At 38.6% G+C, this 27,024-nt stretch overlaps 1 protein-coding gene across 2 annotated transcripts; it reads right to left on the bottom strand.

Annotated features, from left to right (window-relative positions):
* Positions 1-491: 491 nt before the first annotated feature.
* On the bottom strand, positions 492-27,024 carry LOC108231077 (lysosome membrane protein 2). 2 transcript variants are annotated; one of them, XM_017407925.3, is made up of 13 exons: positions 26,689-27,024; positions 16,568-16,725; positions 15,956-16,103; positions 15,610-15,798; positions 15,349-15,440; positions 14,622-14,741; positions 8,310-8,488; positions 5,927-6,045; positions 5,417-5,490; positions 5,264-5,315; positions 3,723-3,875; positions 3,547-3,573; positions 492-2,312 (listed from the first exon to the last, which is right to left on the bottom strand). In XM_017407925.3, exons 1-13 carry the CDS (start codon positions 26,809-26,811, stop codon positions 2,205-2,207), a joined length of 1,542 nt encoding a protein of 513 aa, XP_017263414.1. In that variant the 5' UTR covers positions 26,812-27,024; the 3' UTR covers positions 492-2,204. The 2 variants fall into 2 exon arrangements, with proteins under 2 accessions (XP_017263414.1, XP_017263415.1); XM_017407926.3 differs by lacking the exon at positions 3,547-3,573.

Here is a 27,024-nt window from a genome sequence, read left to right as displayed (position 1 = left end):
AGGAGCAGCCCCCTGCAGGTTTTAAATTTGATGACATGAAAGTCTGAGTTGAAATCTGAGACTTTTATGTTCATTTTAAAAGTACCATGTAACCAGTGAGATAATAAAACAGCCAACTGACCTTAGAAAACATAAAAATGGATATAATTCGGTCATTTCTACAGATATTGAGTTAGGTAGTAACAGAATAAATCACAACAAAACTCACCATGCACAATCTTTTAGTCAACTGTTTGCATGTTAGTAAAATATCTCATGAACCACTAATCCTCTCAGAAAATAATCATTACATGCACGTCTACAGCTGCTTAACTTTTGGAGTCAGTCTAATTCAAGAGTGCTGTTGCAGCCAACTGACCTTAGAAAACTCAAAAATGGCTCCAATTCAGTCATTTTTCCAGATATTGAACCAAAATCTCACACGGTAGTAGCTGAGACTCATTCACAACACATGCTCTGAGCTGGATATCTCAAAAAGGGGACAAGACACATCTACTGAAACTACTTTTTATTTCTGTGTACAGAGTAAAAACAGCAATAACAGTCATTTTACAACAGGCTGACAGTCAGAGGAATTCAAGGTTGTAGCAGTAACAATAATTTTACAAAATACAATCTAAAAATCAAAAATTGGCACAAAGTAGACCAGTGTAGAATCTAAGTGGTACTCTCAGTGTTTTGGTTTTGTCCGTGTAACAAAATAATTTATCCTCTTTCATCTTAACTAGACTAAAATTGTATAATACTGCGTATATTGCTTAAAACAAACTAGTTATCTGTTAATTCCCCCCTCTCATTAATTCCAAACTACCACAACTCTCCACGATGTTGCCTTTACTCTAGGTTTTGTTATTGAACGTAACTGAATTAAACAATAAATCGAAGCGAAATAATAAAATCAAATGAATAAAGGAAAAAAAAAACATCTCACTATTAGCTAATATATACATTGTGGTGATTACATTGTGAGAATAATGAGCTGGGGTGAAAGAACTCAATCTTTGAAATGTTACGACAAAATAGGAGCAGTAATAAAAGCCGAGGCTCATCACAGTTTTACTCGAATCATTCCACAGCATTGTTTTTTTTCTCCATTTTTAGATTACATAAAATATCACCAGGAAACAAACATTTCCAGAAAAAAAAAAAAATTTCTATGAGTTTCATGTTCTATTTTCGGAAAATTATGCACTCGAAAGTGGATAAGTGCACTTATTTCATAGAAAAAAAACAATAAAAGGAACAAAGCAATCCTGCTCCTTTTAAAGGCACAACTACAGCATTTAAAAACATTTTCTTCTGAAAGCTCATGTTAGTATAATTAGTTATAAAAAGCATTTATCGGGCTGTAATTAAGGCTTTCGATGGCTGATAAAATGATGGCTCATTATAAAACTATAAGACGCCTGTGCAGCTGGAGCTGGTGATGTTCTACATTCAACGATTTCTACATTAACATTTACAACAACAAAAAAAAAAGAAGCAAAAGGCTGCCTTACTTTATAAAAATAAAGTGTTCAAACATAAAGTGTTTTGTTTGACCTTTATCTTCGTCTCACATGGATAGGAACAAAAGCAGCTCAGAAATCTTTCATGTAACAATGACATGCACAGGTCTGAATGCAGTGCATGAGCAGAAAAGAATTAGCCATTAAAAATGTTCTTGCAACACTGAATTTAGAGTTTAAAAAAAAAGGCATAATGGCTAATTATAACACTGAGCTGATTATTACGGCTCGCAGTTTCGCTTCTTTCCTAATTTTACTAATGTTTGACGGTGTCTAATCAAGCACCCCCTGAGAGCATATCACCAGAAAAATAATTTTAAAACACCATATTTATGGATATCAGTATACTGCTTCCCTAAAATGATGCTCGGCTGATGAAGTGGTGAGTCTATCTGAATGAATTGAGCTCAAAGCGAGAAAAATGGATGGAGGGCACAGCATCGAGGAGGCATTTATAACAAGTTGTTTCAAAAAGGTTGTTTTGTTTTTTTAAATTGCTATCTCCATCTTTAGTCAGCTGCAACCAGTGGTAATAATTCAACAACTGATGAACAGTAAGAAGTAACCCCAGGTAGGTAGTGTTTGACGGAGGATGTCAAACTGCTTTTTTTTGGGTGCTAAATCTGGCCATTTTTCCGAAAAATATCTAATTCATGTCTTCGCAACCGCCTCCCCGCCCCTTCCTCGACTTCTCCTTCAAGCTTGTGGGTCACCTTTAGGGGTCATGCCGATGTAGTTTCCATTTTTGGGATCTTCTTTGTCCTTGACTGGAGAATAAGAGGTGTCGTCTTCAGTTGTGGTAGTCTGTGGCAGAAGGTAAAAGGAAGAAGTGAAAAGTTGTAATAAATAAAAAACTACCATTGTTTTTTTTAATAAAACATTTAAAACTTTTCATTTTAAAAGGCTGATGTCCCATGCAGCACTGTGCAAGAGTCATGAATTATCCAGCGTTATTACTGCCACCTGCTGAAGGCCAAAGTGTTTTGAAAAGAGTGTGATACTGCTTTTGCCCATGTCTGGGTGTGTTCATTTGCCTCTTGTGCTATATCAATGTTTATGTGGATTTGAATGAAACTTTGAGAAAGCAATCACTGGATATACATCTAAAACTCATTAAGCCCAATTCAAGGTGGCCACCACAGTCAATCAATATTTAAAGCATAAAAATGGCTATAACTCAGTTAATTTTACAGAAGTTGAGCTAAGGTTTGATGGGTTAATAGCTGACCATTATTCACAACACATACTCTGAGCGCTAACATGTTTTGCAATAAGGTGAGAGATCGGGCATAATGTTATTTTTAAAGTTTGAAAAAAAAAAATGGCTACATCATTTCTCAGCACAAGATGATCTTTGTCTAAAACTCTGATATGCATTCCTTCAAGGAATGTTAAGCTTCTAATTATTCCCTCGGCCAAGGAGGTTATGTTTTCAGTAGCGTCTGTTTGGTTGTGGGTCTGTCTGTGCACAAGATTACTCAAAAGGTTATGAGTGGATTGTTATGAGATTTTCAGGCAATGTCACACATGGTCCAAGTAACAAGTGATTAAATTTTGGTGTTGATCTGGTCGAATTTCAGGCCAAACATCTCTTGAAAATTTTCTGAATGCGTCCTGATTTCTGCAGGGTTTCAAAGTAGTCAATGTTTAAAAAAATAGAAAGGAAGATAAATCCAAAAAACTCTGAAAGATCTTTAAAAATCTTGGAGAACTACTGATTAAGGCCATTTAAAAATATTACAAGAAAGCGTGGCTCCTTTGAATCTATGTAAAAATAAATTGGGGTTGGTTTAAAAACTTTTTACCAGTACTGTAGGTGAAGACATTGCATTGAAAAACACTTCAGTTTTTAAAATTCCTATAGTGTTGGCATTACTAAATGATGTTAATCTGTTAAAACCAGAGGTAAAAGCTGTCTCTCTTCTGTGTATTGAAAAAAGTAGATACATGGTGCATTTTAGGGCCACGAGGAATAAGACAGATTGAAAAAAAAGAAAAAAAAAAGAAGCAAAAACAAAAACAAAATTATAAGACTTACAGCATAGGAAGGCTTGGTAAACTTCTTCTGCACAGAGATACAGGGTGATAAAAACATGCACAGTGCCATTAGTGGGTGGTTAAGCAATAAAACAAATGTGAATTAACACAAATTACTTATTAAAAGCAACTTATAAGTTGTTAGAGTTAGAGTCAACAAGACGTGGGGGGTAATACCTTCTGTTTATGGGCCCGGATGAGAAGGATGATGAAAACGAGTAGCATAATCCCACCCAGTCCAACGATAAAGAGTGGAAAGTTGGGCACCAGACTGGCAATCGTCAGCAGTTTATGCACTCTCGCTGCAGAAGCATCATCGATCACCACACTCTGTGAGTTAAGAGACAGGGCACATTGGATGACAACAAACTGAATGCTCAAAAATCTTTAAAAAAAATTGATGATCTGAATGAATTTAGTTTTTGTTTTGCAATATTACTCCCTCCTGTTTGGATTAGGTTTTGAACAGATGTTCTGCCTTTTGTTTTGTAGAATGTGTAGACATAATGCAAAGTTTGTTTTTTAATTAATGCAGAACCCTGTTATCATCCAGATGCTGCAATACAGGCCCAGATTATAATACTACCATGAATAATACAGGCCCGAACCATGATACTATCATGACTAATACAGGCCCAAACTGTGATACTACCATGACTAATACAGGCCCAAACCATGATACTATCATGACTAATATAGTCCCAAACCATGATACTACCATAACTAATACAGGCCCAAACCATGATACTATCATGACTAATACAGGCCCAAACCATGATACTATCATGACTAATACAGGCCCAAACCATGATACTACCATAACTAATACAGGCCCAAACCATGATACTACCACGATCAATATAGGCTCAGGACCCAACTGTTGTGAAACATGTGGGGTCTTGAGATTATCTCCAGAATTAAAATTAATCTTAATAGTATGTTTTTAGCATATTTATTTCAAGAAATAAAACCAGGAGTCCTAAACTGATTTTAAAAATATATGGTTATTTGTGTTGTGTTGTAAAATCTCTTCCACTCTTATTTTGTTGGTCAAAACCTAAAAGGTTTGGGAAACGCTGACCTAGATTTAGCACCAAAGAACAAAACAGACGCACAAAGGAGAATTTTAGATTAGGAATCACTCAGATGGTTTGCCTCTAAGATGCTGAGCAAATGCATTTGTTTGCGCTTCTGACTGAAGACACTGAGTAAGGAGTGGGGCAACATCTGGGTGCGATTGCCAACTATTCTTCTGTTTTCCATCCCCACCTCGATTCACCCTGGACAGGCTGTCAGTCCATCACAGAGCCAACACAAGGACAAATGAGGCAAACAAACAACACAACACTCCCACTACAATCAATATACTTTAAAAATGACCAAATACGGTAACACTTGGGTTATTAGATTGCAGAGAAAAGATAAAGTACCTGGACGAGCCCCCGGCAAAAGCATTTGACCTCTCATCTCCTACAGTTTCCTGCTTTTATCAGTGTTTCCTCTAAACTTAGCCCAGTTGAACTAAATCCATCTGATCAGCTTGTTCTTATCTGCACAGTTACATTAGTCTTCTCATTTATCTTCAAACAGCTTCACAAAATGTTTAACTGTGCAAAAAATAACTTTAATACCACTCTTAGCTGCAAAGAAAAGCATCACCATATCCACACAAATGTGAGCAGCTACAAAACAAAAAGAGTATAACTCTTATTTCTCACCTCATTGAGGAACATAACAGGAAAGATTGTATCATTCAGACCTTTCGTTTTGCTGTTAGGAACACAGTGAAGAGAAGAGACATCAATAAAATATGATACACAAAATACATCATCGGTACAGTTAGAGTACGGTGTTCGAATGCAGATACTCACGGAAATCCAGTGATTCTGTTAATCAAGACGTTAACCTGAGCTCTTTTGTTTGCACGCACAATCACTCCGGTAGTCTGTTAGCAAAGTGAAGACATACACAATAAATGTAAATATGACAATAAGAATCATAATAACAGAATCTTTGAGCGTATGCAGATAAAAGACAATAACCAAAGACAGAGGATTCTATGACGGGGTTCTATAGCTCCTCCCATCAAGCGTAACTTTATATTTCTTGATTTGATTTAAATATGTATTTTAAATAGATACACTTTTAACAATTTAGTATGTTTTTTTTAACTGTCTCACGCTTCATTAGACGTTTTGCTAAAACTACAGATACACAGACGTTTGAAACCATATGATATTGAAAGTTTTGCACTACTCTTTGCATGTCAATAGGTGGAGCAGTAGTACATCATGTTTCTAAATCATACCACAAAGCAGCGTACAAACTGGACAGTCTTTTATAAAGTAGCCAAATGGGCCGAGGTCCTGCACTCGTCTTACCGGGTTGAGGTCCAGAAATGTTTGGTGATGCTCTCTCTGAGGAGACAGTCCTTTAATGGCAGCCACATATTTCTCTTCTCCCAGGTAGAAATGAGGGAAGGAGGCGACCACAGGGGCACCTGTGAAAGGAAAGGAGTGAAGGTTCACACCGTGCTCATTAAATAGTGATAAAGTGAGAAATACTAGTCAATGTGCATATTTATGGGTCGTCTCAGATCATTTGCCAAACTTAAATGTCTTGACGTGCCCCTTTTTGTTCTTTCTCTGCACAGAAATGTAGCTGATGAAAAAAAGAAAAGGCTAAATCTCCCACCAAAGGGGCAACATATGGAAAAGGTTTAATCTTCAACTTTCTGTTTAACGTCTGATGTAATCGGGATACAATAAAGATTTAGTAAAACGCTATTAGGGCAAGGTGAAAGGTTCTAATCTGATCCTGAAGTCAACATGTCCAAAGAAAACAAACAATACAGGGACACAGATGGACAATAAAGCCACTTGTAAAACTGATTAAAAGCAGTCCAAAAATAGAAATGTAGAAATCTTGCAAAGTTCCTTCCTTTCATTGTCAACGGGATTAATTATCACCTGGCACGATAAGTAGCCACATGAGGAGCTTTGTGAGCATAACTCCGGATAGACGCACGATGACAAAAACAAGAGCGGTCCAACTGTGTGAGACGCGCAGTATTACCGGCAACAATAACAAAGTCATGCAGTGGAGCAGCTTGAGGTGCTGATGAAGTGGGGCAGAGGTAAGAGATTTCCTTCTCTTGTGCTTGGATATAGGCCATGGGCAAAAACACCCGCAGTCACCTGAGAGGCCCCTCACGTCACCACCCACAAGGTCACTGTGGTGTAAACAAACTCACATAGTTGTATCAGTATTCTTACAGGTGACCTTAATCACAATGTTCATTCCTGGAGTACCTGCTCCAACATGTAATGCTTTAGGCTCAGCCTTATTTTTGTCGATGGCTAAATAAAACCTTTGACCTCAGCAGAGTTTGGACTCTTTCACCACTTTTTCTTCTCATCATCTGTTTAACACTGAATGTGAACACCGGCTCCATTTGCAAGTTGGAAAACCAGTAGGGTTCGCTAATTGTTGTGCTCACCATTAGCCATGCGACTCAACAAATAACAGATTCCTCAGCTTTCTGTGCAGTCAAACACTGTGCCAACTTGTTGACTGATGATGGCTGAGCAGTATACAAGCGGACAAGTAAAAACAGGAAGTTTGTTACTGCAGCTACCACAGCTTTTCATACATGAGTCAGACAATTTTGATTTTGAGGACAGGGCTGATCAAGAATCTTGATTTTTAAGGAGCCATTCCAGTTGATTTGTCCAACTTGGAACTCGGAAAGTCTGGATTTCAAGTACAAACGGAACGCACCAACAGAATTTTCTTCTCACCGAACCGATGAGGTAATGGCTAGTCCAAGTTGGGCCAAGACGAAAGCTGATTGCAGTCATTTTAAACAATAATATCTCAAACATTTCATTATTTGCATTTGCAAATATCTATAATAACCACAGACCTCTCTGTAAATTACCTTATGATGCTAAATGTATGGTACTGTAATGATGTATATAATAGTATTAGCATAAATCCTTATGAAACCTTTGAGATTGGAGTTTTTTTAAGATGACAGAAGTCCACTTTGGTCTTGTCTCCACTTGGACTAGCTGTTAGTTGCTTATCCTAGGCTAACAGCTAGTTATTTCTCCAAACTGAGGATGTTTAAATAGCTATAGCTATGTACAACAGGTAAGATATTCATTGTTCATATTCTTTCCACAGAACTCTACTTCAAAAGATATGAGCTATTACTTGTGTCCAAAAATGAATTTAATAGCTGAACTGTTTACAGTCATTTACAATATTGTTCAATAATAGTAAATAGAAATCAATAAGATTAGGTGAAACAAAGAAAATGTGGGCAGTGCGATCACTCTTAATCATATTCAAGGGCAGAATCAGGTGACAGAGCTTACTGCCACCAGCTACTTGGTCAGTCAGGGTCAGATGGTGGCTGCAGTGTGACAAGAGCTGGAGAGCTGTGTCACGTGAGTCATTCCTGTGAGGTCTAATGGTGGCAGTATGAAAAAAAGTGTGAATGGAATAATCAGTGTCATGGAAATCTTTGTTTAATGAAAAAAAAAATTAAAATGTGTGGCCCAGAAACCTCCTTTGAACAAGAAAAATCCTCCATCTTTGAAAGCCTTCACAGTTTTACTTGAGATGTTAGAGTATAATAAGAGAAATAAGATAAGAGAGGACAAAGGAAAAATGTTGCTGACACATAGGGAACTCCTGAGTGGGGCGTTCGAGTTCAAAGACTGCTTGAGAAAATGTGCTGCCCAAGCTGATAATTACCTTTCCGACAGGGGCTGACTTTAAGGACCCCGGTTCCCAGGCACTCAGATGGGGTGACGCAGAATCCTTTGTTGGCAGGGTTATCCTCCTTGCTGGCCAAAACCGAGCGCGGCGGAGTGAAGCGATAGGCGGGGATTCCTTTCACCTCAACGTCTTTCTCAAAATCCATGTAGATTGTCCTGGAGAGGAAAGCAGAATCTCATTTTATGAGGCAAAAAGTGAAAGGAGGATATTGACATCAGAGCTATTTACAAATGTGATCACTATGTCCTCCCGCAGTCTAAGCCAGCAGCATAACTCAGGGATAGCTCAGGAAACCCAAGTCAACCCTAACTATGGGATTTATCAAAAACAAAAATCTTGAGCTTGGTCTTCAAAGTAGACAGGGCGTCATCCTCAACTGGGAGTTTGTTCCTCAGAAGAGGAGCCTGATGACTAAAACCACTGCCTCCCACTATAGAAACTCTAGGAACCACAAGTAACCCTGTAGTCTGAGAGTGAAGAGCTGTTATGAAACTATGGAACAACAGGATCTTTAATCACTTGGTTGTTTAGAGCTTTGTATGTTATGATGTAAGATTTAGACTTTTTAGAGAATTTTTTGGACACCCAGATAATAAAGAATTCCTACTGGAGGCCAAGTTACTCAGGTCTAAAAAGTACCTATGGATTCTCTGAGTTAAAAAGAAGAACTTTAGGTTCATGTTAAGTGTTATTTTTTCCCTGTTTGTGTCGAGTGGTCTAATCAGACACTTTAAGTTTCCCCTTTGTCTCATTGTGGGAGGTCAGTTTTAAGGCCCCATTTTTGTAAGTCTGACAATTTCTTGAAAGCCATTAGAAACATTTTGCATAAATAAAAGCATTTTTATTTTACTTTATCCTGTGTTCTTCTGTCCCTGGTCTATCACACCACTTGTCTTTTATTGGGGGGCACTGTTCCCTTTTTGTTAAAGCAAACAGAACAAACAGCGGTGGCTTAGAGTCGCATTGCTGTGTCGTTACACATAACAAGCAGCAGAGTGATGATAATGTCAACCAACTCGTTAGAGTGAATGTGTACCATTATGCCAGTTTGGCTCTGTGTCTACTTCCACTGCCAGCACAGAGACGGCTTAGTTGTGGAACAACTTTTGTCCTCATTTCAACTCTAAATATTCACACGTGAAACAGAGGCCCAATACAAACCAAGTCTGACTTGAGAGGGGATCAGTGAAAATTACTAAAGTTTAGGCACTAACATATAAAATACAAATATTACAAAAGTTATGTTTTTTTTAGAGAAACTGCACTGGATGTCATATTTCAATCCCCAAAACAAGGAAAAACTGGGTTTGGGGAGAAAAAAATAGAGAAATCACAGATCTACAACAATGTGTCTGCAGAGCTAAACCACCATCTTGCAACTCAGTATCATTCAAAACTGTCAGAAAAGTGATGCCGTTTAGTTCTTCGATTAAGATGAATTTGTGCATGGAGGTTGTCTAAAGAAGCCTTTGAGCATGATTACTTCATCCCAACTTTGACGCATTTCCTAATGGTGGAGCCATCTTCCATGATGAAATCAGGCTGAATAGCACAGCTTAAATAGTTACAAACTGGCATGGAACAATTACTTGGATTTGCCCCTAAATCTCAACATAATAGAAACATCTTTGATGTGCTCTAGAGCAAAGAGTGAGGAAATACTTTGTCTTTTTATAACTTAAAAAAGTTTAAACAGATTTGTGGCCAATTATACTACAATACAGCAGCCAGTTTCAAGCTACCCAAAAAGATTTGATACGCCCCTTCTAGCTAGATTTTTGATACTTTCACCTATCCTTTTGCTAAGCTTAGGTAACTTTTTCCACATTTTACTAACATTCTGCTTTACTTACATTTTACTTTTAGTCAGTGTTCTGTTTTTTTTTTACCTTTAAAAACTTAGTTTCAGCTTCTTCAATAGATTTCAGCAGTGTCCTTCAGCACTGCATTATTGAAGAAAATACACTTTTTCTAGTTACTGTTTTAAGATTGGCAAAGAAATTGTGAAACAAAGTTTAAAGTGCTATTGCTTCAAATTACCGTGGAAAAAGGGAATGTCAGTAGATTTGTAATAATTTATTTGATACAGAAAGCCTGATGGTAACATTTTACATTCTAGACACGTTGAGAAAACAATGTGGTATTGTGGCGATGAAGTCCTTTTTGTGGTTAAAACCATCGATCACGTAACCTCTTTTTGTTTCAAAAGCTCCTGGGAGAACTGCTTTACTGTGAGCAGCTCATCCTTGTTCTGTGAATAACTGCAGCTTTATCCTGACAGGGGGGAATCTGGACGATCCTGAGCGAGAACAAAGGACTCCATACAGTGTCTGCCAACTGACTGGGAGGAAACGCAGCCGACCAGTCATGTAACAACACTATATAGACCTTCCCTTGACCTCTGTGAGAGAAGCCAAGAAAAACGCCTGATGTGTTTCTACTTTAGGTCTGGAATGAGAACTCTGCCCTGCACTGGTGGGAATGAGAAACAGTCATCCATTTCAAAAAGGTTTGGATGCTTGTGTTTGTGTGCATACGTGGCTGTGCATTTATTTGTCTGTCTGTTAGCAGCATATCTCATGAACCACCGTACAGATTTTAAATTCTCAGAAAATAATCCCTTGACATGCATTTACAACTGACTAACTTTTGGAGTCAACTCAACTCAAAATGGCTGCCAAAGCTAATCTATCTTACCAAACACAAAAATGGCTGTAACTCCGGCTACTTTACAGATTTTGAGCTAAAGTTTGGTGTGACAGTAGCTGAGAGTCATCCCCAGCACATACTTTGAGAACTAACAGAACATGTGAAATCTTTTTTTTTTTGCCTTACTTCAAGGAATGCAAAAACTGTACTAGGACTAAAAAACTTTGATGTATTTTGATGAGCTTGAATTTAAGACTAAAATATTTTAAATAAGGTTTATAAGCAAATGTTCATAGCTAAGGGAAAGACAAAGTTCACAAAGTTAGTATTTGAACAGTGACACCTGTCTGCAGAGCTTTAAAACTTTGAGGCATCTGGGACTCAGCTGTCAGTTTCTGAGGCCAAAGGTCACAACGCAGTGACCTTATGCACAACGCAAATGGGAATCCTGGCACTGCTTTTAACCAGCAGACCAATCCTTCATGTCAGTTTAATGTACCTTTCACCCACTAAGCTGTTGAAGTACTTGCTTTAGGTGGCAGTGTGTGTGTAAAGGTTAGAAATATCACTTAGGTGAATGTTTCCTCTTTCAATTATTGCAAAGGAAATGGGGAGGAAGCATCTCTTTTAGTCATTATAAGAGTCAGACACAATGACACCATCAGGCAATGTGTAAGTAGGTGAGAGTGTTATGAAACATTTGGGTGAGGGGGTTTTGGCACATGTCCGATCAGAGTCAAAGGTACATCCACACCACTCCAACAAATTCTTTCCACAAGCCACAAAAAGAGGAAGTCATGGGTGGCAGCTTCTGTTCTTGTTTTCTTGCCACAATTAGGCGATAGTTTTGCAATAACCAAGGCTCAACATTTGTGAAACCCAACACCAAGGGTCCAGTCATCAGTCTGCCAGTGTGTAAAGGGTAACTGTCCATCCACGTTGGTCAAGCTCTCAGCAAAGATACGCTGATTCTGAAATCCTGGTGGATCATCCAAAAATGGTCCTGTCTGAAATCAACTATTAACACAGAAAATGTCAGACAAGCACTAAAAACACTTGAATCCTTGGTTGTCATCCATAACCTGATTTGGCTCCATTGCAAACAAAAGCATAAACAGGTATAAACAGCAATGCTGTCTACAAGTTATCAGATGTTATGAAAGATCAGATCCAAAGTTTAGGAACACTAGCTTCACATCAGGTACAAAAGCTTTCACCCCACTTTAATAGGTCATGGACTACAAATAATCCTCATTGCCTAACCACGTCAAACTAAAGTAGAGCTTGCATACGGAACTCTGGAAATGTGGTTTTGTGAGTATGCAAATTTGTAGCACACTTGCAGTATGACACAATCTTGCTACTATGTAGATATAAAAGCACTACATATATCTTTGAAGTACAAGAAATGTTGTAATTGTCATGTAATCTGATGACACAATACAATGACAGCTTCATTGTCAAACATGACTTTCTCATGTTGACCACACCCTTGGATATTACAAGTCCTTCATTGGGATTTTTTAAAAAGAAAATTCTAGTTTTTATTTGAGGAAATATGGTATCTTTATATATATATATATATATATATATATTTTTTTTTTTCAATAAACAACTCAGCGGTAAAAGTTCACCATGGTGCACTGATAACGGTAGCAAAGAAAAACTCAGGTTATCACCTAAGATGGAGATCATAAAAATTTACTGTTAGCTGTTTCGGTTTTTGTCAGGCATTATCACATGCTGTGATCAAATGTTCTGATTGCCCTTATTAACCATTTCTGAGCTGGTTTACAACTAATTACTGCATTGGATTGTGCATAATTTTATGAATAATTTAATACTTCATAAGTTGGACTGAATGAGCTCACACGCCAGGTATGGTTTAGAGACCTGCCCCAAGTGGAGTATCACCAAACTAAGACTATTCATCCTCAGAGCATTGTGTTTATTTCAAGATATTGTGCTAAGGTTTAGGTATGTGACTAAACTATATCTGTCCCGGACCTACTGAAGGATAAAGCATGTGTAGCTATGGATGGACAAATGACAGTCCCCTGAAGCATGTTAAGTTATGTCTAATAGTCTTAGATAATCTATTGACCCTGTCATGTCTGTAGGTTTTAGCTTAGGGTTCGCCTATAAGCCCTGTTCAATTTGCTTCCTGTTTTATTTTGAAAGAACAGTTCTTTTCTACAGTTCAGTTGGTTTGACACTTCTTTGTTCAATGGTATCACAGGAGTCTTATTCTGCTGATCACTCCCTGATGGTATATACGTTTTTTGAATAGCTCAGTTATCGATCAGTTCAAAGTGTTCTTCTCTGCACTTTCTCTATATTGTACCTTGAATTTCCTGCAGTTTCCTGTTTGTTGGATGGTATTTTTGGATTTATTATTTACCTGCCTTGCACTGCTTTTTGTAAGACACCATTCTGTTATTAATAAAAACCTTGAGTTGCCACTGGTCACCAATGAGATTTGTGTTTGGGTATTTCTTCTTGTTCACCATGGTTCCTAACAGAATTATCTGAACAGAAAATGGATCCAGCAGGATTTCTTTATAATTATATTATATATATTATATTTCTGCTATGTCTAGTTTCAGTCTCCAAGGTCCAACCGGATATGTCCACCACATCAAGTTTCAAATCTTCAAATCTTAAAAGGGTACAACTTGGACGCCCCTCCACCATGCTACATTGCAGTCTCTAAAAGATCTTTAAAAAAGTCCCTTCAGACTGTCATCCTTATCTGTTTTAACCACCTGGATGGGCCCCAAGCTGGCCTCCTGATTGGTCTTCCTCCATCTAACCAGACACTCCTCTGTCAAGTCTAGTCAACTCTGTCCCCAGAAATGTCTAGTTTGAGTTTCAGAAAAAGTCAACCAGGACACCCCTCTGCTATGTCTAGTTTCAGTCTCCAAGGTCCAACCGGATATGTCCACCACATCAAGTTTCAAATCTTCAAATCTTAAAAGGGTACAACTTGGACGCCCCTCCACCATGCTACATTGCAGTCTCTAAAAGGTCTTTAAAAAATTCCTTTCAGACTGTCATCCTTATCTGTTTCAACCACCTGGATGGGCCCCAAGCTGGCCTCCTGATTGGTCTTCCTCCATCCTGGTTTTGCCTGGTTCTTCCTTCCAGGCCATTCCTTTGAGTAGGGGCCCTCTTATGGTTTGTGGATTTTAGTTGAGTAATTGATTAGGATTTGCCTTTGTGTTCTGAGCAGTTTACTTCCTCTATTACTCTAGAGAAGCATTTCTGTTGATTTGACTATCCCTCTAATCACCATCTGTCTGAAACATTCACTTCTAGTTCCTGTCTCTTTAAGATCCAACTCCTGAAACTGGCCCAGTTTGCACTGACTGGGCAGCAAACAGCTGGAAATATTTTCGATTGACTTTTAGCCAGGCATTTGGCAAGCGTGCTTTAAGCTTAAGTTGTAAAGTCTATACCATCAGAGATAAGTCCACCTTCTTTGAATCTACTGTACTTTCAGCCAACAAGAGAATATTTGGCATCAATTTTTTCTATCAAAAACTTAGCTGGTTTCTGCTTTAAAACATGCATGAAACATATGGTATTTTTTAAGCCATAAAACTTGAAGGCAGCAGGTGGTGTGGTCCTGAACTTTACCTGCACAGGTCTGGAGTGAAGATATAAATGCGTTCATCCTTTTCCAATAAGGGATGGAAAGCACTTCCATCTGATCCCATGATGCTGTTGCTCTCATTACTTGACCAGAAAGTCAGCTGTCTGCAAAACAACAAAATGTCAAAATTACAAGCCTTTTTATTTCTTTGAATTACCAGAATGAGATTAAAATGTATTCTATATGAGCTTTTTGTTTGCATTATAAAATGCTTAAAATAAACATTTTTTTTTCCCAATAAAGCCTTCAAAAAACATACATAGACTGTTAAAAGTTGTTCTGTATTGGCAAAAACATGCCAAACCAGAAAAACTCTGCACCAACATATCATCAACACTGTTATCTTTATCATAAGAGGACTTGATTACAAACATGAAAGATGCTTTGATCAACAAACACACTTGAAAAAGCAGTCTCCCAGAAGTAAGGGAACAATTAGAGCCATTAAGGGACCAGAGATGGGGATTTTGGATTAGATTGGTCAGTAAAATGCCACTGCTTCAGCATTCCAAGTATCAGGATGTCTTGCAAAGCTGTGTGCCAAATGCAGCAGCCAAGACTAACAGGCAAACAGACTGAAAGACACTGGTAGCTATAAAGCTGTAGATCAGAGAAATGTGTTAATTTAAAGGGTATTCAGTAAGGTTTCATCACTGTGTGTGAAGAAAGACAAGCAGGGTTGTATTTATTCAAGACTGATTCAGCTCTAACCTTTGACCTTTCCATGTTGCAACCCGGCCATAATCCAAGTAGTTCTGTTCTCCAGTGTGGAAGACAAATTCCCCGTCGTTACTTCCATTTTTCTAGGTCAAACAAACATTCATCTCATTAGAATGTAGTTCAAAAACAGTAAAAATGTTCCCCTTAGGAAAACAAAAAGCGAATCTCTTTCAGCGCTTCACCGTGGAAGTTTTCTAAAACCCCAGCTGAAACTGCTGAGCTTTTTTCTCTTTTCGTTAGACCTACACATACCTTGTACATAAGGCCGAAGATCTTCTCCACATCAGGATTAGTGTTAGTTAAGCGGACCAACAGTGGATCTTCATAGCCCCAAAGTAATTCATCTACAGTACGGGTAGTGAACAAATCACTCTTGGCTGAGGTCATGAAGACGTTCAGCATGGAGATCCTGAAGAAACCTTTCGCCTTGTTCATCGCAGCCTAGAGACATAAGAAAATGTGGAACATATTGCAGGATGGCGGTGAGCACTGAGATGGATCTCAGGAAGCTCTTAACACAGATAAACACACTCTCTCCTTTACTCCACTTGGATTTTCACTTATTCCACTTATCTCATGCCTTCGACTCACAACTTACCCAAGCGGGGATGTTGACAGTGGTGATGGCGTCGACGGCCGGGTCTCCTACAGACTTCTCTCTCAGAAACACAAAGCTTTTTGTGTTGTATGCAGACACCATTGTTCCATTCTCAATCATGGTTACATTGTCCTTGTACCTGTACTCCCTGCACAAACACAGTTTTAATATTCATCAATATTTCCAGGATTTGTCCAGTTTTGCAAGTGAGTGTTTGCAACATATTCACAAAGCCATCCAGAAAAATGTGGGCAGACATTGAATTTGATTTTACAGTTTGCTAATGCATCAGTTCTTCATTTGCTCTAATCAGAGAATGTGTTATGGATGACTCTACTGTAGCTACTACAACATCAAATTTTAGCTCAATATCTGTAAAACCTACTGAGTTATAGCCATTTTTGAAGCCATCATGAACTGGATTAACTCCAAAAGTTATTGTGAATATGTTACTGAGTTCATGATTTACATCCAATGATTACTTTCTGAGAGTTTCATTAAAATCTGCCCAGATTGACTCAAATTGAAAGTTTGTGTTATTAGCTATTCAGGAAGCCAATGTCTCCCCCACTTATATTTACGCCCAGGAGCCTCTAGTGTATGGAGCCCTACCTGTATGTGTAGGGTCCGATCTGAACAAGCTCTGGTTTGTCCCCTTTGAGGAACTCGTCAACATTGGTCACATTGAAGAAGAAAAACTCCATGAAGACGGGAGGGGGAGGCCTCTTCCAGGACTCAAACACACGACTGCCCTCCACCAAAACAATCTCCTGCAGAAACAAAACGCACGAATGATGAAAAACCGAGAAACTCTTTTAATTTTTTTTCTTTCACTTGTTGACATTATTATGAAGTGTAAATGCAGCTAACTCTATCATTTTTATTAACACCTGCAGCTGAAGGCGGAGTCATAATGGTTATCCCACGAACAAATGAACAAATTTTAATGAAACGTTCAGAAAGTAACCACTGAATGTCCATTTACAACTGATTAACTTTTGGAGCTGATACAATTCAAGGTGGCTGCCACAGCAAGGAAATCTTATGGCTACAACTAAGTCAATTTTTATAGATATTGAGCTAAAAATTGGCGTGGTAGTCGCTGAGCATCATCCCCAACACATACTTTAAGTGCTACAAATTGTTACTGCTTACAAATTTGTTATTAACTTTTGGAGCTGAACAAATTTCACTGAAACCCTCAGAAAGTAACTATTGGCTGCAAATTTATTGTCATTATTGCATCTTTACTGGATTAACTTTTAGAGTCATCCTTCCACAGCTATTTAACATCTGCCAACATAAAATTGGATATAACAGTTTTACAGTTAGTGAGCTAATATTTGGGGTGGTAGTGGCTGAGAGGTGAGAAATTAACAGATTAACAAAATATTGTGCTAGTGCGTGAGCTTGTGCATAATGTTATTGTCAAATTTTATCAAAATGGCCATAACTCTGTGTTTTGTTATATATATATATATATTATATATTATCAGAGTTAAAACTCTGACATGAAAGGCATCAGGTGACACGCATTCCTTTAAAGACTGCTAGACATTTAATTTGTTTTTCAGTCATCTGACCAATCAAAACCAACTGAGCTTTTCTAAAGTTAAGACATGGTTCACATTGACTACAATAACTGTCCAGTGTTTTGGGTATTGTTAAGTGGGATTTCAGCTAATGGCATGGTTCCTGGACAAAGTGCAGAGCTTTCCTACAGCATACACGTTTTATTGTGAAGTTTCCCAAGAGAGATACCAGAAAAAACAACCGAAAGAACAAAAACATCCTTCTGAGGCGGTGGGAGGACTGTGTGGGGGGAACGCTGTCTGAATGTCAGACAAGAGCCCTGGCTGCACACATGAATGTTATGGGGGGGCAGACCCAGTCCACTGTCAGCCGTTGCCCTTGGCAACAGGCACTGGGAGAGCGCCTCTGACGGATCATGTGAGCTAGATGCCCGCTGTTCACACTGCGCCCCAGCCTTAATGGTTCGAGCCACATTCTTTAGGATCGAGCGTTTATGAGGCCCTGTAGGCACCACCCCGTCCGATTAAACATGAAAGTTCAAGAAGCAGTATTCGTTCTAATTACATGTAAAAACACGAGAAATAAGAGTGATTAGAGGATTGGTAGTCCTCCTAATGGCACATCATGGGAAAATCTTGCAGTGGCCTAGATGTGTCAAACTTGTCATAAAAGTTAACAGGAAAAAAACTTTAGCAAGAGCCCAGAGGAGCTGAAAACAACAGAGCTGTTATTTAAGCGGAGCGTAAACCCTCCCCCAACTCTTTCAAGGTCCTCTTTACTTGTGTTCAGAGACAAAAGTTTAGCTGAGTAGCCAAGGACAATAAAGCTGTCCGCTTGGATTGAGGAACAGAGAGCGTGGTCTTCCCGTGTTGCTGGTTTCACGCTTAGAACAATCCCACTTTAACTCTCACAGCATGACACATGAAATGCATAGAAAAACAGGAAGAAAAAAGTCCTCTTATCTCAGGGCTTACCAGGGCTACTCTTCCACCACACCCTATAGGCAAACACACGTGGCAGGTGAATACACAAACACATATTACACTAGGGCTTTGAAGTGGAGGCATTCACACACATCCACACTGAGCATCGCAAGAGGCTCTTCAATAAATCTTCCCAATGAGCTTCACACACTCTAAAGGGGTTTTGCCTCTGTACCAGCCAAAAAAAAAACATGCTCAGGAACCTAAAGTTCTTCTTTTTCTGAGTTTATCAGAATAATATTGAAATTTATTCAGATTTAGTATCAATTTAATATTACAACCAAATCTAAAAATCTTTAAACAAAAGATACAAAAATCCAAGTTTGCTCGAGGTGTGTTTCTTTTGCTTTGTCAGCTGTGCTGGTGGGACAGCTCTGCAAAACACAAGGCCGAAGGGCTGACTTCAGTGGAAACGTTCGGCACAACAGAAGCAGACTGGAGAAGTCAGGGGGTGGAAAATAAAAGCTAAAGTTTGGTGGGTTGAATGCCTCAACAAGTGCACAGCAACCCCAAAATAAAGTCTCGTTATTTTTGAAGTAATATGTCAAATAGTTATTTATAGTCAGTACCTTATCAGTAGTGACATCAGTCATCGAGCATAGAGTAAGGAGAAAAAAGCAAAGGTCTTCATCCATTTGACAAACATTAAACCTCTCCACTTTTGAACAAGACTGTTTGTTTAGTTTGTTGCCATTCTCTCAACTACAGCCTCTGAGCACCATCAGAATATAATGGTCCATGCTCTGCACGCCTACTTTAGCATAGTAAAGTTGTTCAGTTGAGAAAACTAAACAACAGTGTAGAGGTTTAATATTAACTATTAACTAATGTAGAGTTCTTTCACTCTAGTATGTTGTTTTTGAGAAAGAGTTGTTTTATAAGTCTGAAAAACAATATGAAACAGGTCCTCGTTTACTCATTCACACAGTACTAATACGAATAAATCATTCTATGGAGTCTAATCAGTGATTTCGATCACATTCATAGACCGATGGGGCACATCGAAGGCAATGAGGGGTACGTGTGACGCCACGCCTTCCTCTGTGCATGTGGGTCACTTCTGTTCACACTGGAGTCTGACATAGATGGCATTTAAGTTATTATGTGATCAACCACGTCAAAAATTCCGATCTGAGCAAAAAAATTTGAATTTAGCATTAAGACCTGCAATGTGAACGTAGCCAAAACTTCTGACTTTTTAAAACTGCTGAGTCAAAGTTACAGCCCTGAAGCAAATTCAACAACTGGCTGCTACTGTAGCCACTTTGTCCAGACTTGTTCATGTAAAAGTACAAAAATTATCATGTTTTTCACTGCCATCTCCTTCGATGTTCACACCCTGATTGCTTCACATGGAGGCTGAGAGGGTGCCAATCCAGCCTCTTTCCCAATAAACCAAGGGGAATTAATGAGGCTTAGCACACAAAGAGAGTCCATTGCTGGGAGGGGATCCATGGGAGGGGATCCTTCACTCTAGTCCGACTGGTGTGAAGCTGTAATTGGACACAGCCAGGGCATATCATACTGTCATACTAGGAGATATTTTTTTGGCAAAAGGAATGTGAGTCTCAAGCAAGCGTGTCACACCCACATATAGCTTTTACCACATCAATTATTTTTCACATAAAATACATAAACTTGAAACCCTTCACAAAGTTATATCTGCAGGGCAAAAAAATAAGAGAAGCAAACATTACCTTAAAAGGTGTTAAACACAGTTTCATTCATAAAAATTTCAGAACCTAAAGAGGATTTCATTCCACTGAAGGGTCTGTGTTCCCTCCGCCTTTTGTAGTTTATCCAAGACCAGGTCGTGGGGACAATATCTTCAGGAATTTAGCAAAGGTTCAGTCCATTTTTCTTTTCTAAATTGGGGTTCTGTAGAAAAGTTATGAACAAGTAGTGTGTTACCTGTTGTAGATAGATCTTAGTTTGGACAAATAGGTCGGTTATGAGAGGAATAAAAGCAGCAATGTGTTTAAATAAACTTGTTTGATGTATTTTGTAAGTTTTGTCATCAAAGACACATTTAGGCCATTTTATTAGGCTACAAAATCAACAGGTGGAACACAGCAGTGTACAGTTTACATTAAAGTACATTAAGCTACCTGCAGTCTCACTCTAAAACAGTAGGTGTTGCTACAGAGTATTGATACCACAACATCACATGAGGGGCAGTAGAAGAGGAGTTTACACAGGAAGTAGCCCCTTCATACACATACAGTTTACTTATTCAAGCACCGCTGGAATTTCAAAACAATACTGCTATTTTTGGATACCCGGTATACTATAACCATATCAATGGTTATAGTATTGTGTATCTTCCACAGGTATTATATTAATTACTAATCTTTCCACAGAACCCCACTTCAAAAGATCTGAACTAGCTATCTTTAGATAATGAGAGCTGAGAGACTCAGACTCAGAGGCATTCTCAGCCCAGCTGTGGGTTATAAATTCTCCAGAAGGTCCTGGGTCTACCCTCGAGGTCCACCTCCCAATGGGGATACATTTTTTTGTCAAGTATTTAGCAGGGAAATGACAACCTCTACATATTTGGTAAGAGAATCCTTGCAAACGATTAAAAGCCAAACATTACTCTCAGAAAGTAAGCACTGGATGTACACCTACACCTCTGTAACTTTTGGAGTCAACCCACTTCAAGGTGTACACCAAAGCTAATCAACACTAGCCGATGCAAAAATGGATATATTTCAGTAAGTTTTACACATATTAAACTAAAATTTGATGTGGCAGTAGCTGAGAGTCATTCATAACACACACCCTGAGTGAAAAATCTTGCAATATTGTGTGAGATCTCGCATTATGTTGTTTTTAAGATTTGCCCAAAATGTCAACAATCTTGTCATTTCGCAACATAAGATAATTTTTGTCTCAAACTATGGCATGAAGGGCAGTGGGATATATGCATTCTTTCAAGGAATTCTAAGGTTTTAATTACCTAAAAACAAAAAACAAAGAGCTACTTTCTAAACCAAACTGTCCCAGGACTACGATGTGCAAATTTAGATTAAGGTAAACTATAATTAAAAGACTGCTTTCTTGTTGTGTTGCCTCTTGTGGTACAAACAGAAACTTTCAGCGTTAAAACAATGTTTGCATTCACCACTTCTATGGCACATCATAGGGAACTGCAAAAATACCCCCAGCATATTCTTATCCACAGCTTATAAGCACATATTACTGGGCTGCTGTAGGGGTTTTACCCGTTATTTCCCACTCCTCACACTGCAGTGGAAAGNGGTGGGGGTGGGGGGGATTCTTTAACCTCTAAAGTTAATGCAAAGCTGATACCTGCAATGGAAAAAACAGGCCTAATGTGAAACTAAAAATGAAGCATTATTATAAATATTAATCAGGGGATCAGCGTGTTGCTGCATGCACTGTTTTCCTTGTAAAGTGAACCTTCTGGGAAGGTTTTGGTGGAATATTAAACATCGCAAGTTTCTCTAATCCTGTTTAAACAGGTAAGATATGGAGCATTTTGTTTTTTGGACACCAAAAGCACAGCAACATTTCCAAACCCAATTCAAACTCCTTTAATAAAGCTGAAACAGATTACTGAACTTATGCATTTATTGCTTTCTAACCAGTGTCATTCAGCCTTAAGATGAAGCAAGAATTCTGGACATTAGATTGATTTCATTTTTTCAGAATTAAATGATTTAATATTAATAACAAATGTAAAGGTGACAAAACTTTTGACTTTGTGCTTTCATTAAAAAAGTATCGAAGTATCAAGAAATGTTAATTTCTTAGAGCATTCAAAAGCACAATTTTTAGTGAGAGATACTCAAAATGATTTCCCAATCTCTGGCTTTAAAAAAAAAAAATTCTACACTGAACTGAGTTTGCAAGAGTCATTTCTTATAAAAACAATATTCTGGCCTGGGTCTGAGCTGGTTTAAGGTCATCTTCTGATCCTGTTTCTTCACCTTTCACAGTAACTTAAGGACACGTCAACTTCAGCAACATATCTTTCACTACACTGTACGTCCTCACCTCCTGCCTGTTCCTTCACACCCACTCAGAACCAAGCCTCTTCCAGATGTGAAAATGCAGCAGAGGAGATAATTCCAGAGAAGTCCACACTCACCCACCCACCCCCAAACTTGTAGAGGCGTTACACTGTAGTCTATCTTGTAGACAGTGACGGGGCAATATTTAAGATTAGTGTAACAGACTTCCTTTTTAATTTATATTCACTGAAGTTGTAGAGCTAACTCTTTATTACCAGCTGCCAAAGGTAAGAGAGCAAAATTTAATGAAACTCTCAGACAATAATCATAGGGTGCACATCCACAACTGATTAATGTTTGGAGTCATCCCAATTCAAGATGGCGGCCGCAGTTGATCAACCTTACCAAAAACAAAAATGTCTGTAACTATTGATATTGACTTAACACAACAACACACACTCTTAGTGCTAACAGATTATGTAAAATGTCATAAAATACAAGGTTTGACCAAAACAGCTATAACATATAAGATGATCATAACTTGAAACTCTGGCAAAAAAAGTGATGAGCAACATGCATTTCTTCAAGGAGCACTAGGCCTGCATTTAAATCCAGGTTTCAAAGTTGGACTTTTTCCACAGATAAATCTTCAATGATGATCAAAAATCCTCTCTGCTGATTGATGGTTCAATGCATCCACTGCAGAAAGCAGCTACATTTGTTTTGTCTTTGACCAATATGAAAGTGCTTTTTTTTAACCAACATGTTTTCCCATGTGAGAGTGATTATCTGTGCCCTGAAAAGTCATAAACAGGATGCCCCGTGCTTGTGTCTTTATTTTACTGAGTTCAAACATCTGCAGAGCCTTTAAACAAAACAGTTGAAAGGTTTGAGCTGAAGGAGACGGGCACGTGTACACGACGACACTGATGTTCACGTTTCCTGTCCGATTTGAAGATTTGAGTTAGCATCACTTTTGTCACAAACTATATTTCCTGTAGTTTTGGGGGGAAAAAAACAACAACAGCTGTTTGGAGCTCTACAACTAACACTGTACTGCATGTACAAAAACTTAACTCTTCCCCTGAATAACAAAATACATGTGTGCTTCTCAGACTCACTAGATTAAAAAACTTAGGTAATGCGATGTATATTTCCACTCGAAATACTGTGTTTTCTCCGCAGTTGAACCTATCAAGCAGGACACCAGGCCAACAAGTGTGAGATATTTTGCTAACAGACAAACAAACAAACAGACACACACAGTCTTTTACATGCTTGTCTACCTTTTGTGGCAGAGGGTGACAGACAAGATTGACTATCCAATCATATTTCCCACAATGCTGCCCCTACTGGTCACTTCCATATTGCATCTTACATTTACTGGAGCATAAAATTCCAAGGATATGTACAACTGGTGCTGAAATTAATACAGGCTACACAAAGCAGCCATAATAATGAAACTAAACCAGTTCTATTTGCTCTATAAAGTATGAAGAATAGTGAGTTTATGAAGCCATAACAAAGTTAATTGGTCTTTTTTATAAATAGCATTGTTGTGAATTGCTGCAAATTAAACAAGTGCACATAATTCCCCTTTTTTCTAACTTAGTGGATCTAACAGAAGGAGCTTCTTGTTGCTCACAGTGCAGGTGAAGAGACGCGGCTCTTTATAAATGAGACAGCACGTTAAGCTCATTGTAAACAAAAAGCATTGTGTTCCCAGAGGTTTGATAGTGATCCAGATGGGATGATGGCAGACTAATAATAAGGCCGATAGCAGACATAGGTTTAGTCTGTACAGCTGCTTGTTCTGTGTGACTCTATCAACAACAAGCTGGAAGAACTCTGTTACATACTGTAAAGTAAAGACTTCATTTCACTTCCTAATATCCATGGGTATTTATTAGGGACCTTTGTTTGCCTTTAAAGGTCAATAAGTAACCAATGTGGAGTGAGCTGAAAGGTTAGAAAGTCTCAGGCTGCCTGGCTGAGTCGTGGTTTTATCTTCTGACTGAAATATTCTCAATTTGAATATCAAGTTTATGAGTGAACTTTGCATGTTTTTCCTGTGTATTCAGGGTTTTTTTCATACCAACATTTGCATTTCTTCCAATTTTCTCCTAGTGAGTAGTTATAGCTTTGTTTATTCTTCATACTTCTGAATAAAGTAGTCAGTGTTGTACCTACAGAAGACAGCAGTCAGAACAACCTCAGTTTAAAGGATTGGGGAGAAACTCTAATGGCTGGGTCAAGCTAACAGCTTACTGAGAAGAGGTCACGTTTCAGAGGGAATTTCTACAATCTGGACAATACAAACTTCAAAGGTTTTATAGTTATTTTGGCTTAGTCCGCATGGTAACACTTTTTGTAACACAAAAGTTTGTTTTCTTTTTAATCTTTTCAGCTTTGTGTCAACACAGAAACAATGTTTTAAGAGCCCCAAAAGTGTGTTCTTAAAAAAAACAGCTCCAGAGTGAAAACAATCTTGAATTGCCACTCTTGCGTTTAACTGTAGACAACTGATATCCAATCTTTTGAGAATGATGATGTCATAGCCTCACTTCTAATCTAACCTATGACCCCAGGGTGTCCTCGTCTTCTTGTTGTGTTTGCATTTTGCACCCAAGCACGCAGGCTTTATGCGTATGCGCCACGCCTTGTTTCCTGTTTTTGGTGTATTTTTGTGGCAGCGTTAGTGCACCACCTACAGGCCTGGTACAGTTGCTGCAGCATTTTGGGTAGTTTTCTGTATTTTTGTGCAGATGAAGACAGTTTTAGAGACAATGCCTTGTTTATGTTCTTATTTTAAAAAACAACAAAAAAGAAATATTGCTTTAGAAAAAGCTAGGTTTCTGTGAGGACATGGCCTCAAGCAAAGAAATGGTTGTGAAGATTTACAGTGCATTATTTTTGTTTCAGATATCTATGTGAATTAAGTAAATTTAAGATGGCGTCCATGTTGCAATGGACTGCAGACCATGTTCCAACAAGGCCAGCTGTCTATGTAATTGCTGAACTATATCTTTGAAATTCAGCTTTTTTTTGTCACTTCGACCACTGACATTACCAGAAAACCAGAACAGAAAGTGTAATATGAATGATATGAGAAATCAGCAGGAAAGTGAAAATATTTGTTCAGTCATGTCTAATGTAGCTTAAACTGCTACCTGATGAGAAAAATGGTGGAGTCGGTTTGTTTTCAACAGGCATAAACATGAACATAAATGGTGCCATAAGCCAACACTATACACTGCCAATTGGAGGATCATTTTCTGTTGACATGTAAAATATATGAAACTGTATGCAAGTGAAAACTGGATTGATGATTATCAGTTCAGCTGTATAAAGAGGAAGTGCTGATGTGCTGGCTCCTTAACACTCACAAGACAGTTTATTAGTGTCACTTCTTTGCTGCGGGCATCTTTGTGTCAATAAAGTTCATTTCAACAATCTAAAGGTTGCAGAAGTTACTTTGGTTTAGTGCAAATGTTTCAAAGCAGCTCAGTCATTTGCCAAATGGAGCAGAATGGATTTGTTTATATCCCTGTTGCTGCTGGGCCCCAAAGTCATCTGAACGCACTGAGATGATTTTTTTTTTTTTTTTTTTTAAAGAATCGCCCATATTCAGTCATTTCAAGTTCAGCTTTCCAAGTTATGCAGATCTTTTTATTTATTTTATTTTTAAGGGGTAAATGTTGCATCCATGAGAAGAAACTCGACGAGCCAAGTCATGGGCGCTGAGAATGGGCTGAGATATTTTGGGGCGGCATCTCCAATGTAAAAGCTGGAGGTTCGATTCCTGGCAACAGTCACATGTCAAAGTGTCCCTGGGCAGGACACTGAACCCCACTTTGACTTTGATTTGTGCCGTATGGATGTATGAATGGAGTTTAAGGAATTAAACTCTACAGAATGACTTATTCAGATCAGCTTTGTAGAGTGCTGTATAGATGTGTGTGTGGATGGGTAAATGAGACTGTGTTGTAAAGTGCTTTAAGTGTCCTGGCCGGCTAGAAAGGCGCTATGTAAGTACAGTTCATCTACTGACAGTCTGCACACAGCAGATCATCTGTAAAAGAGTCACACAATCCCATCATTGTTGCCCCATCTTTCCCAAAACACCAAACCTTGTTGCGCACAGCAGTCCATTCATTCAAAGGAGCGGAGCACAAGAAGCTGACTTACAAAATAAATAAATAAATAAACAAACACGTGGCTCTCACAGTTCTGTTACCTTTTTTAGACGGTTGTGCATAAGCGTGCGAAAAACCTGAGCCAGCATCAGTCCGATTCCAGAGAGCAGCAGGAGGGCGCAGATGGTCCCCACCGCGTAAATGGCGCACGGTCGTCGCGTCATGTTCGCAGGTGCAACGCAGAGAAAGCTGCAGGGTTTCTGTCCGCGGCTCTCCTCTCTTCATTCAAACAGAAACCAGCGCTCAGTGTCCCCCGCTCCCGGGCCTCGACTTCTCCCCCTTGCTGCCTTCACTTGTTCAAAAGAAACAAATAAATAAATAAAGTTGGAAGAAGAACCGTGCAAGTTTCTTTTTTGCCAAACAAACAACTTNGGGGG

This window comes from Kryptolebias marmoratus, linkage group LG14, assembly GCF_001649575.2.
Source record: "Kryptolebias marmoratus isolate JLee-2015 linkage group LG14, ASM164957v2, whole genome shotgun sequence".
Lineage (NCBI taxonomy): Eukaryota > Metazoa > Chordata > Actinopteri > Cyprinodontiformes > Rivulidae > Kryptolebias > Kryptolebias marmoratus.
This window is presented reverse-complemented; position numbering and strand designations above follow the sequence as displayed.

Coding starts and splice junctions, on each gene's coding strand:
- LOC108231077 (XM_017407925.3), bottom strand. CDS start 26,811: ATGACGCGACGACCGTGCGCCATTTACGCGGTGGGGACCATCTGCGCC. Junction 16,726..26,688: donor TGCACAACCGTCTAAAAAAG/GTAACAGAACTG, acceptor TTGTTTCTGCAG/GAGATTGTTTTGGTGGAGGG. Junction 5,316..5,416: donor AACAGAATCACTGGATTTCC/GTGAGTATCTGC, acceptor TGTTCCTAACAG/CAAAACGAAAGGTCTGAATG.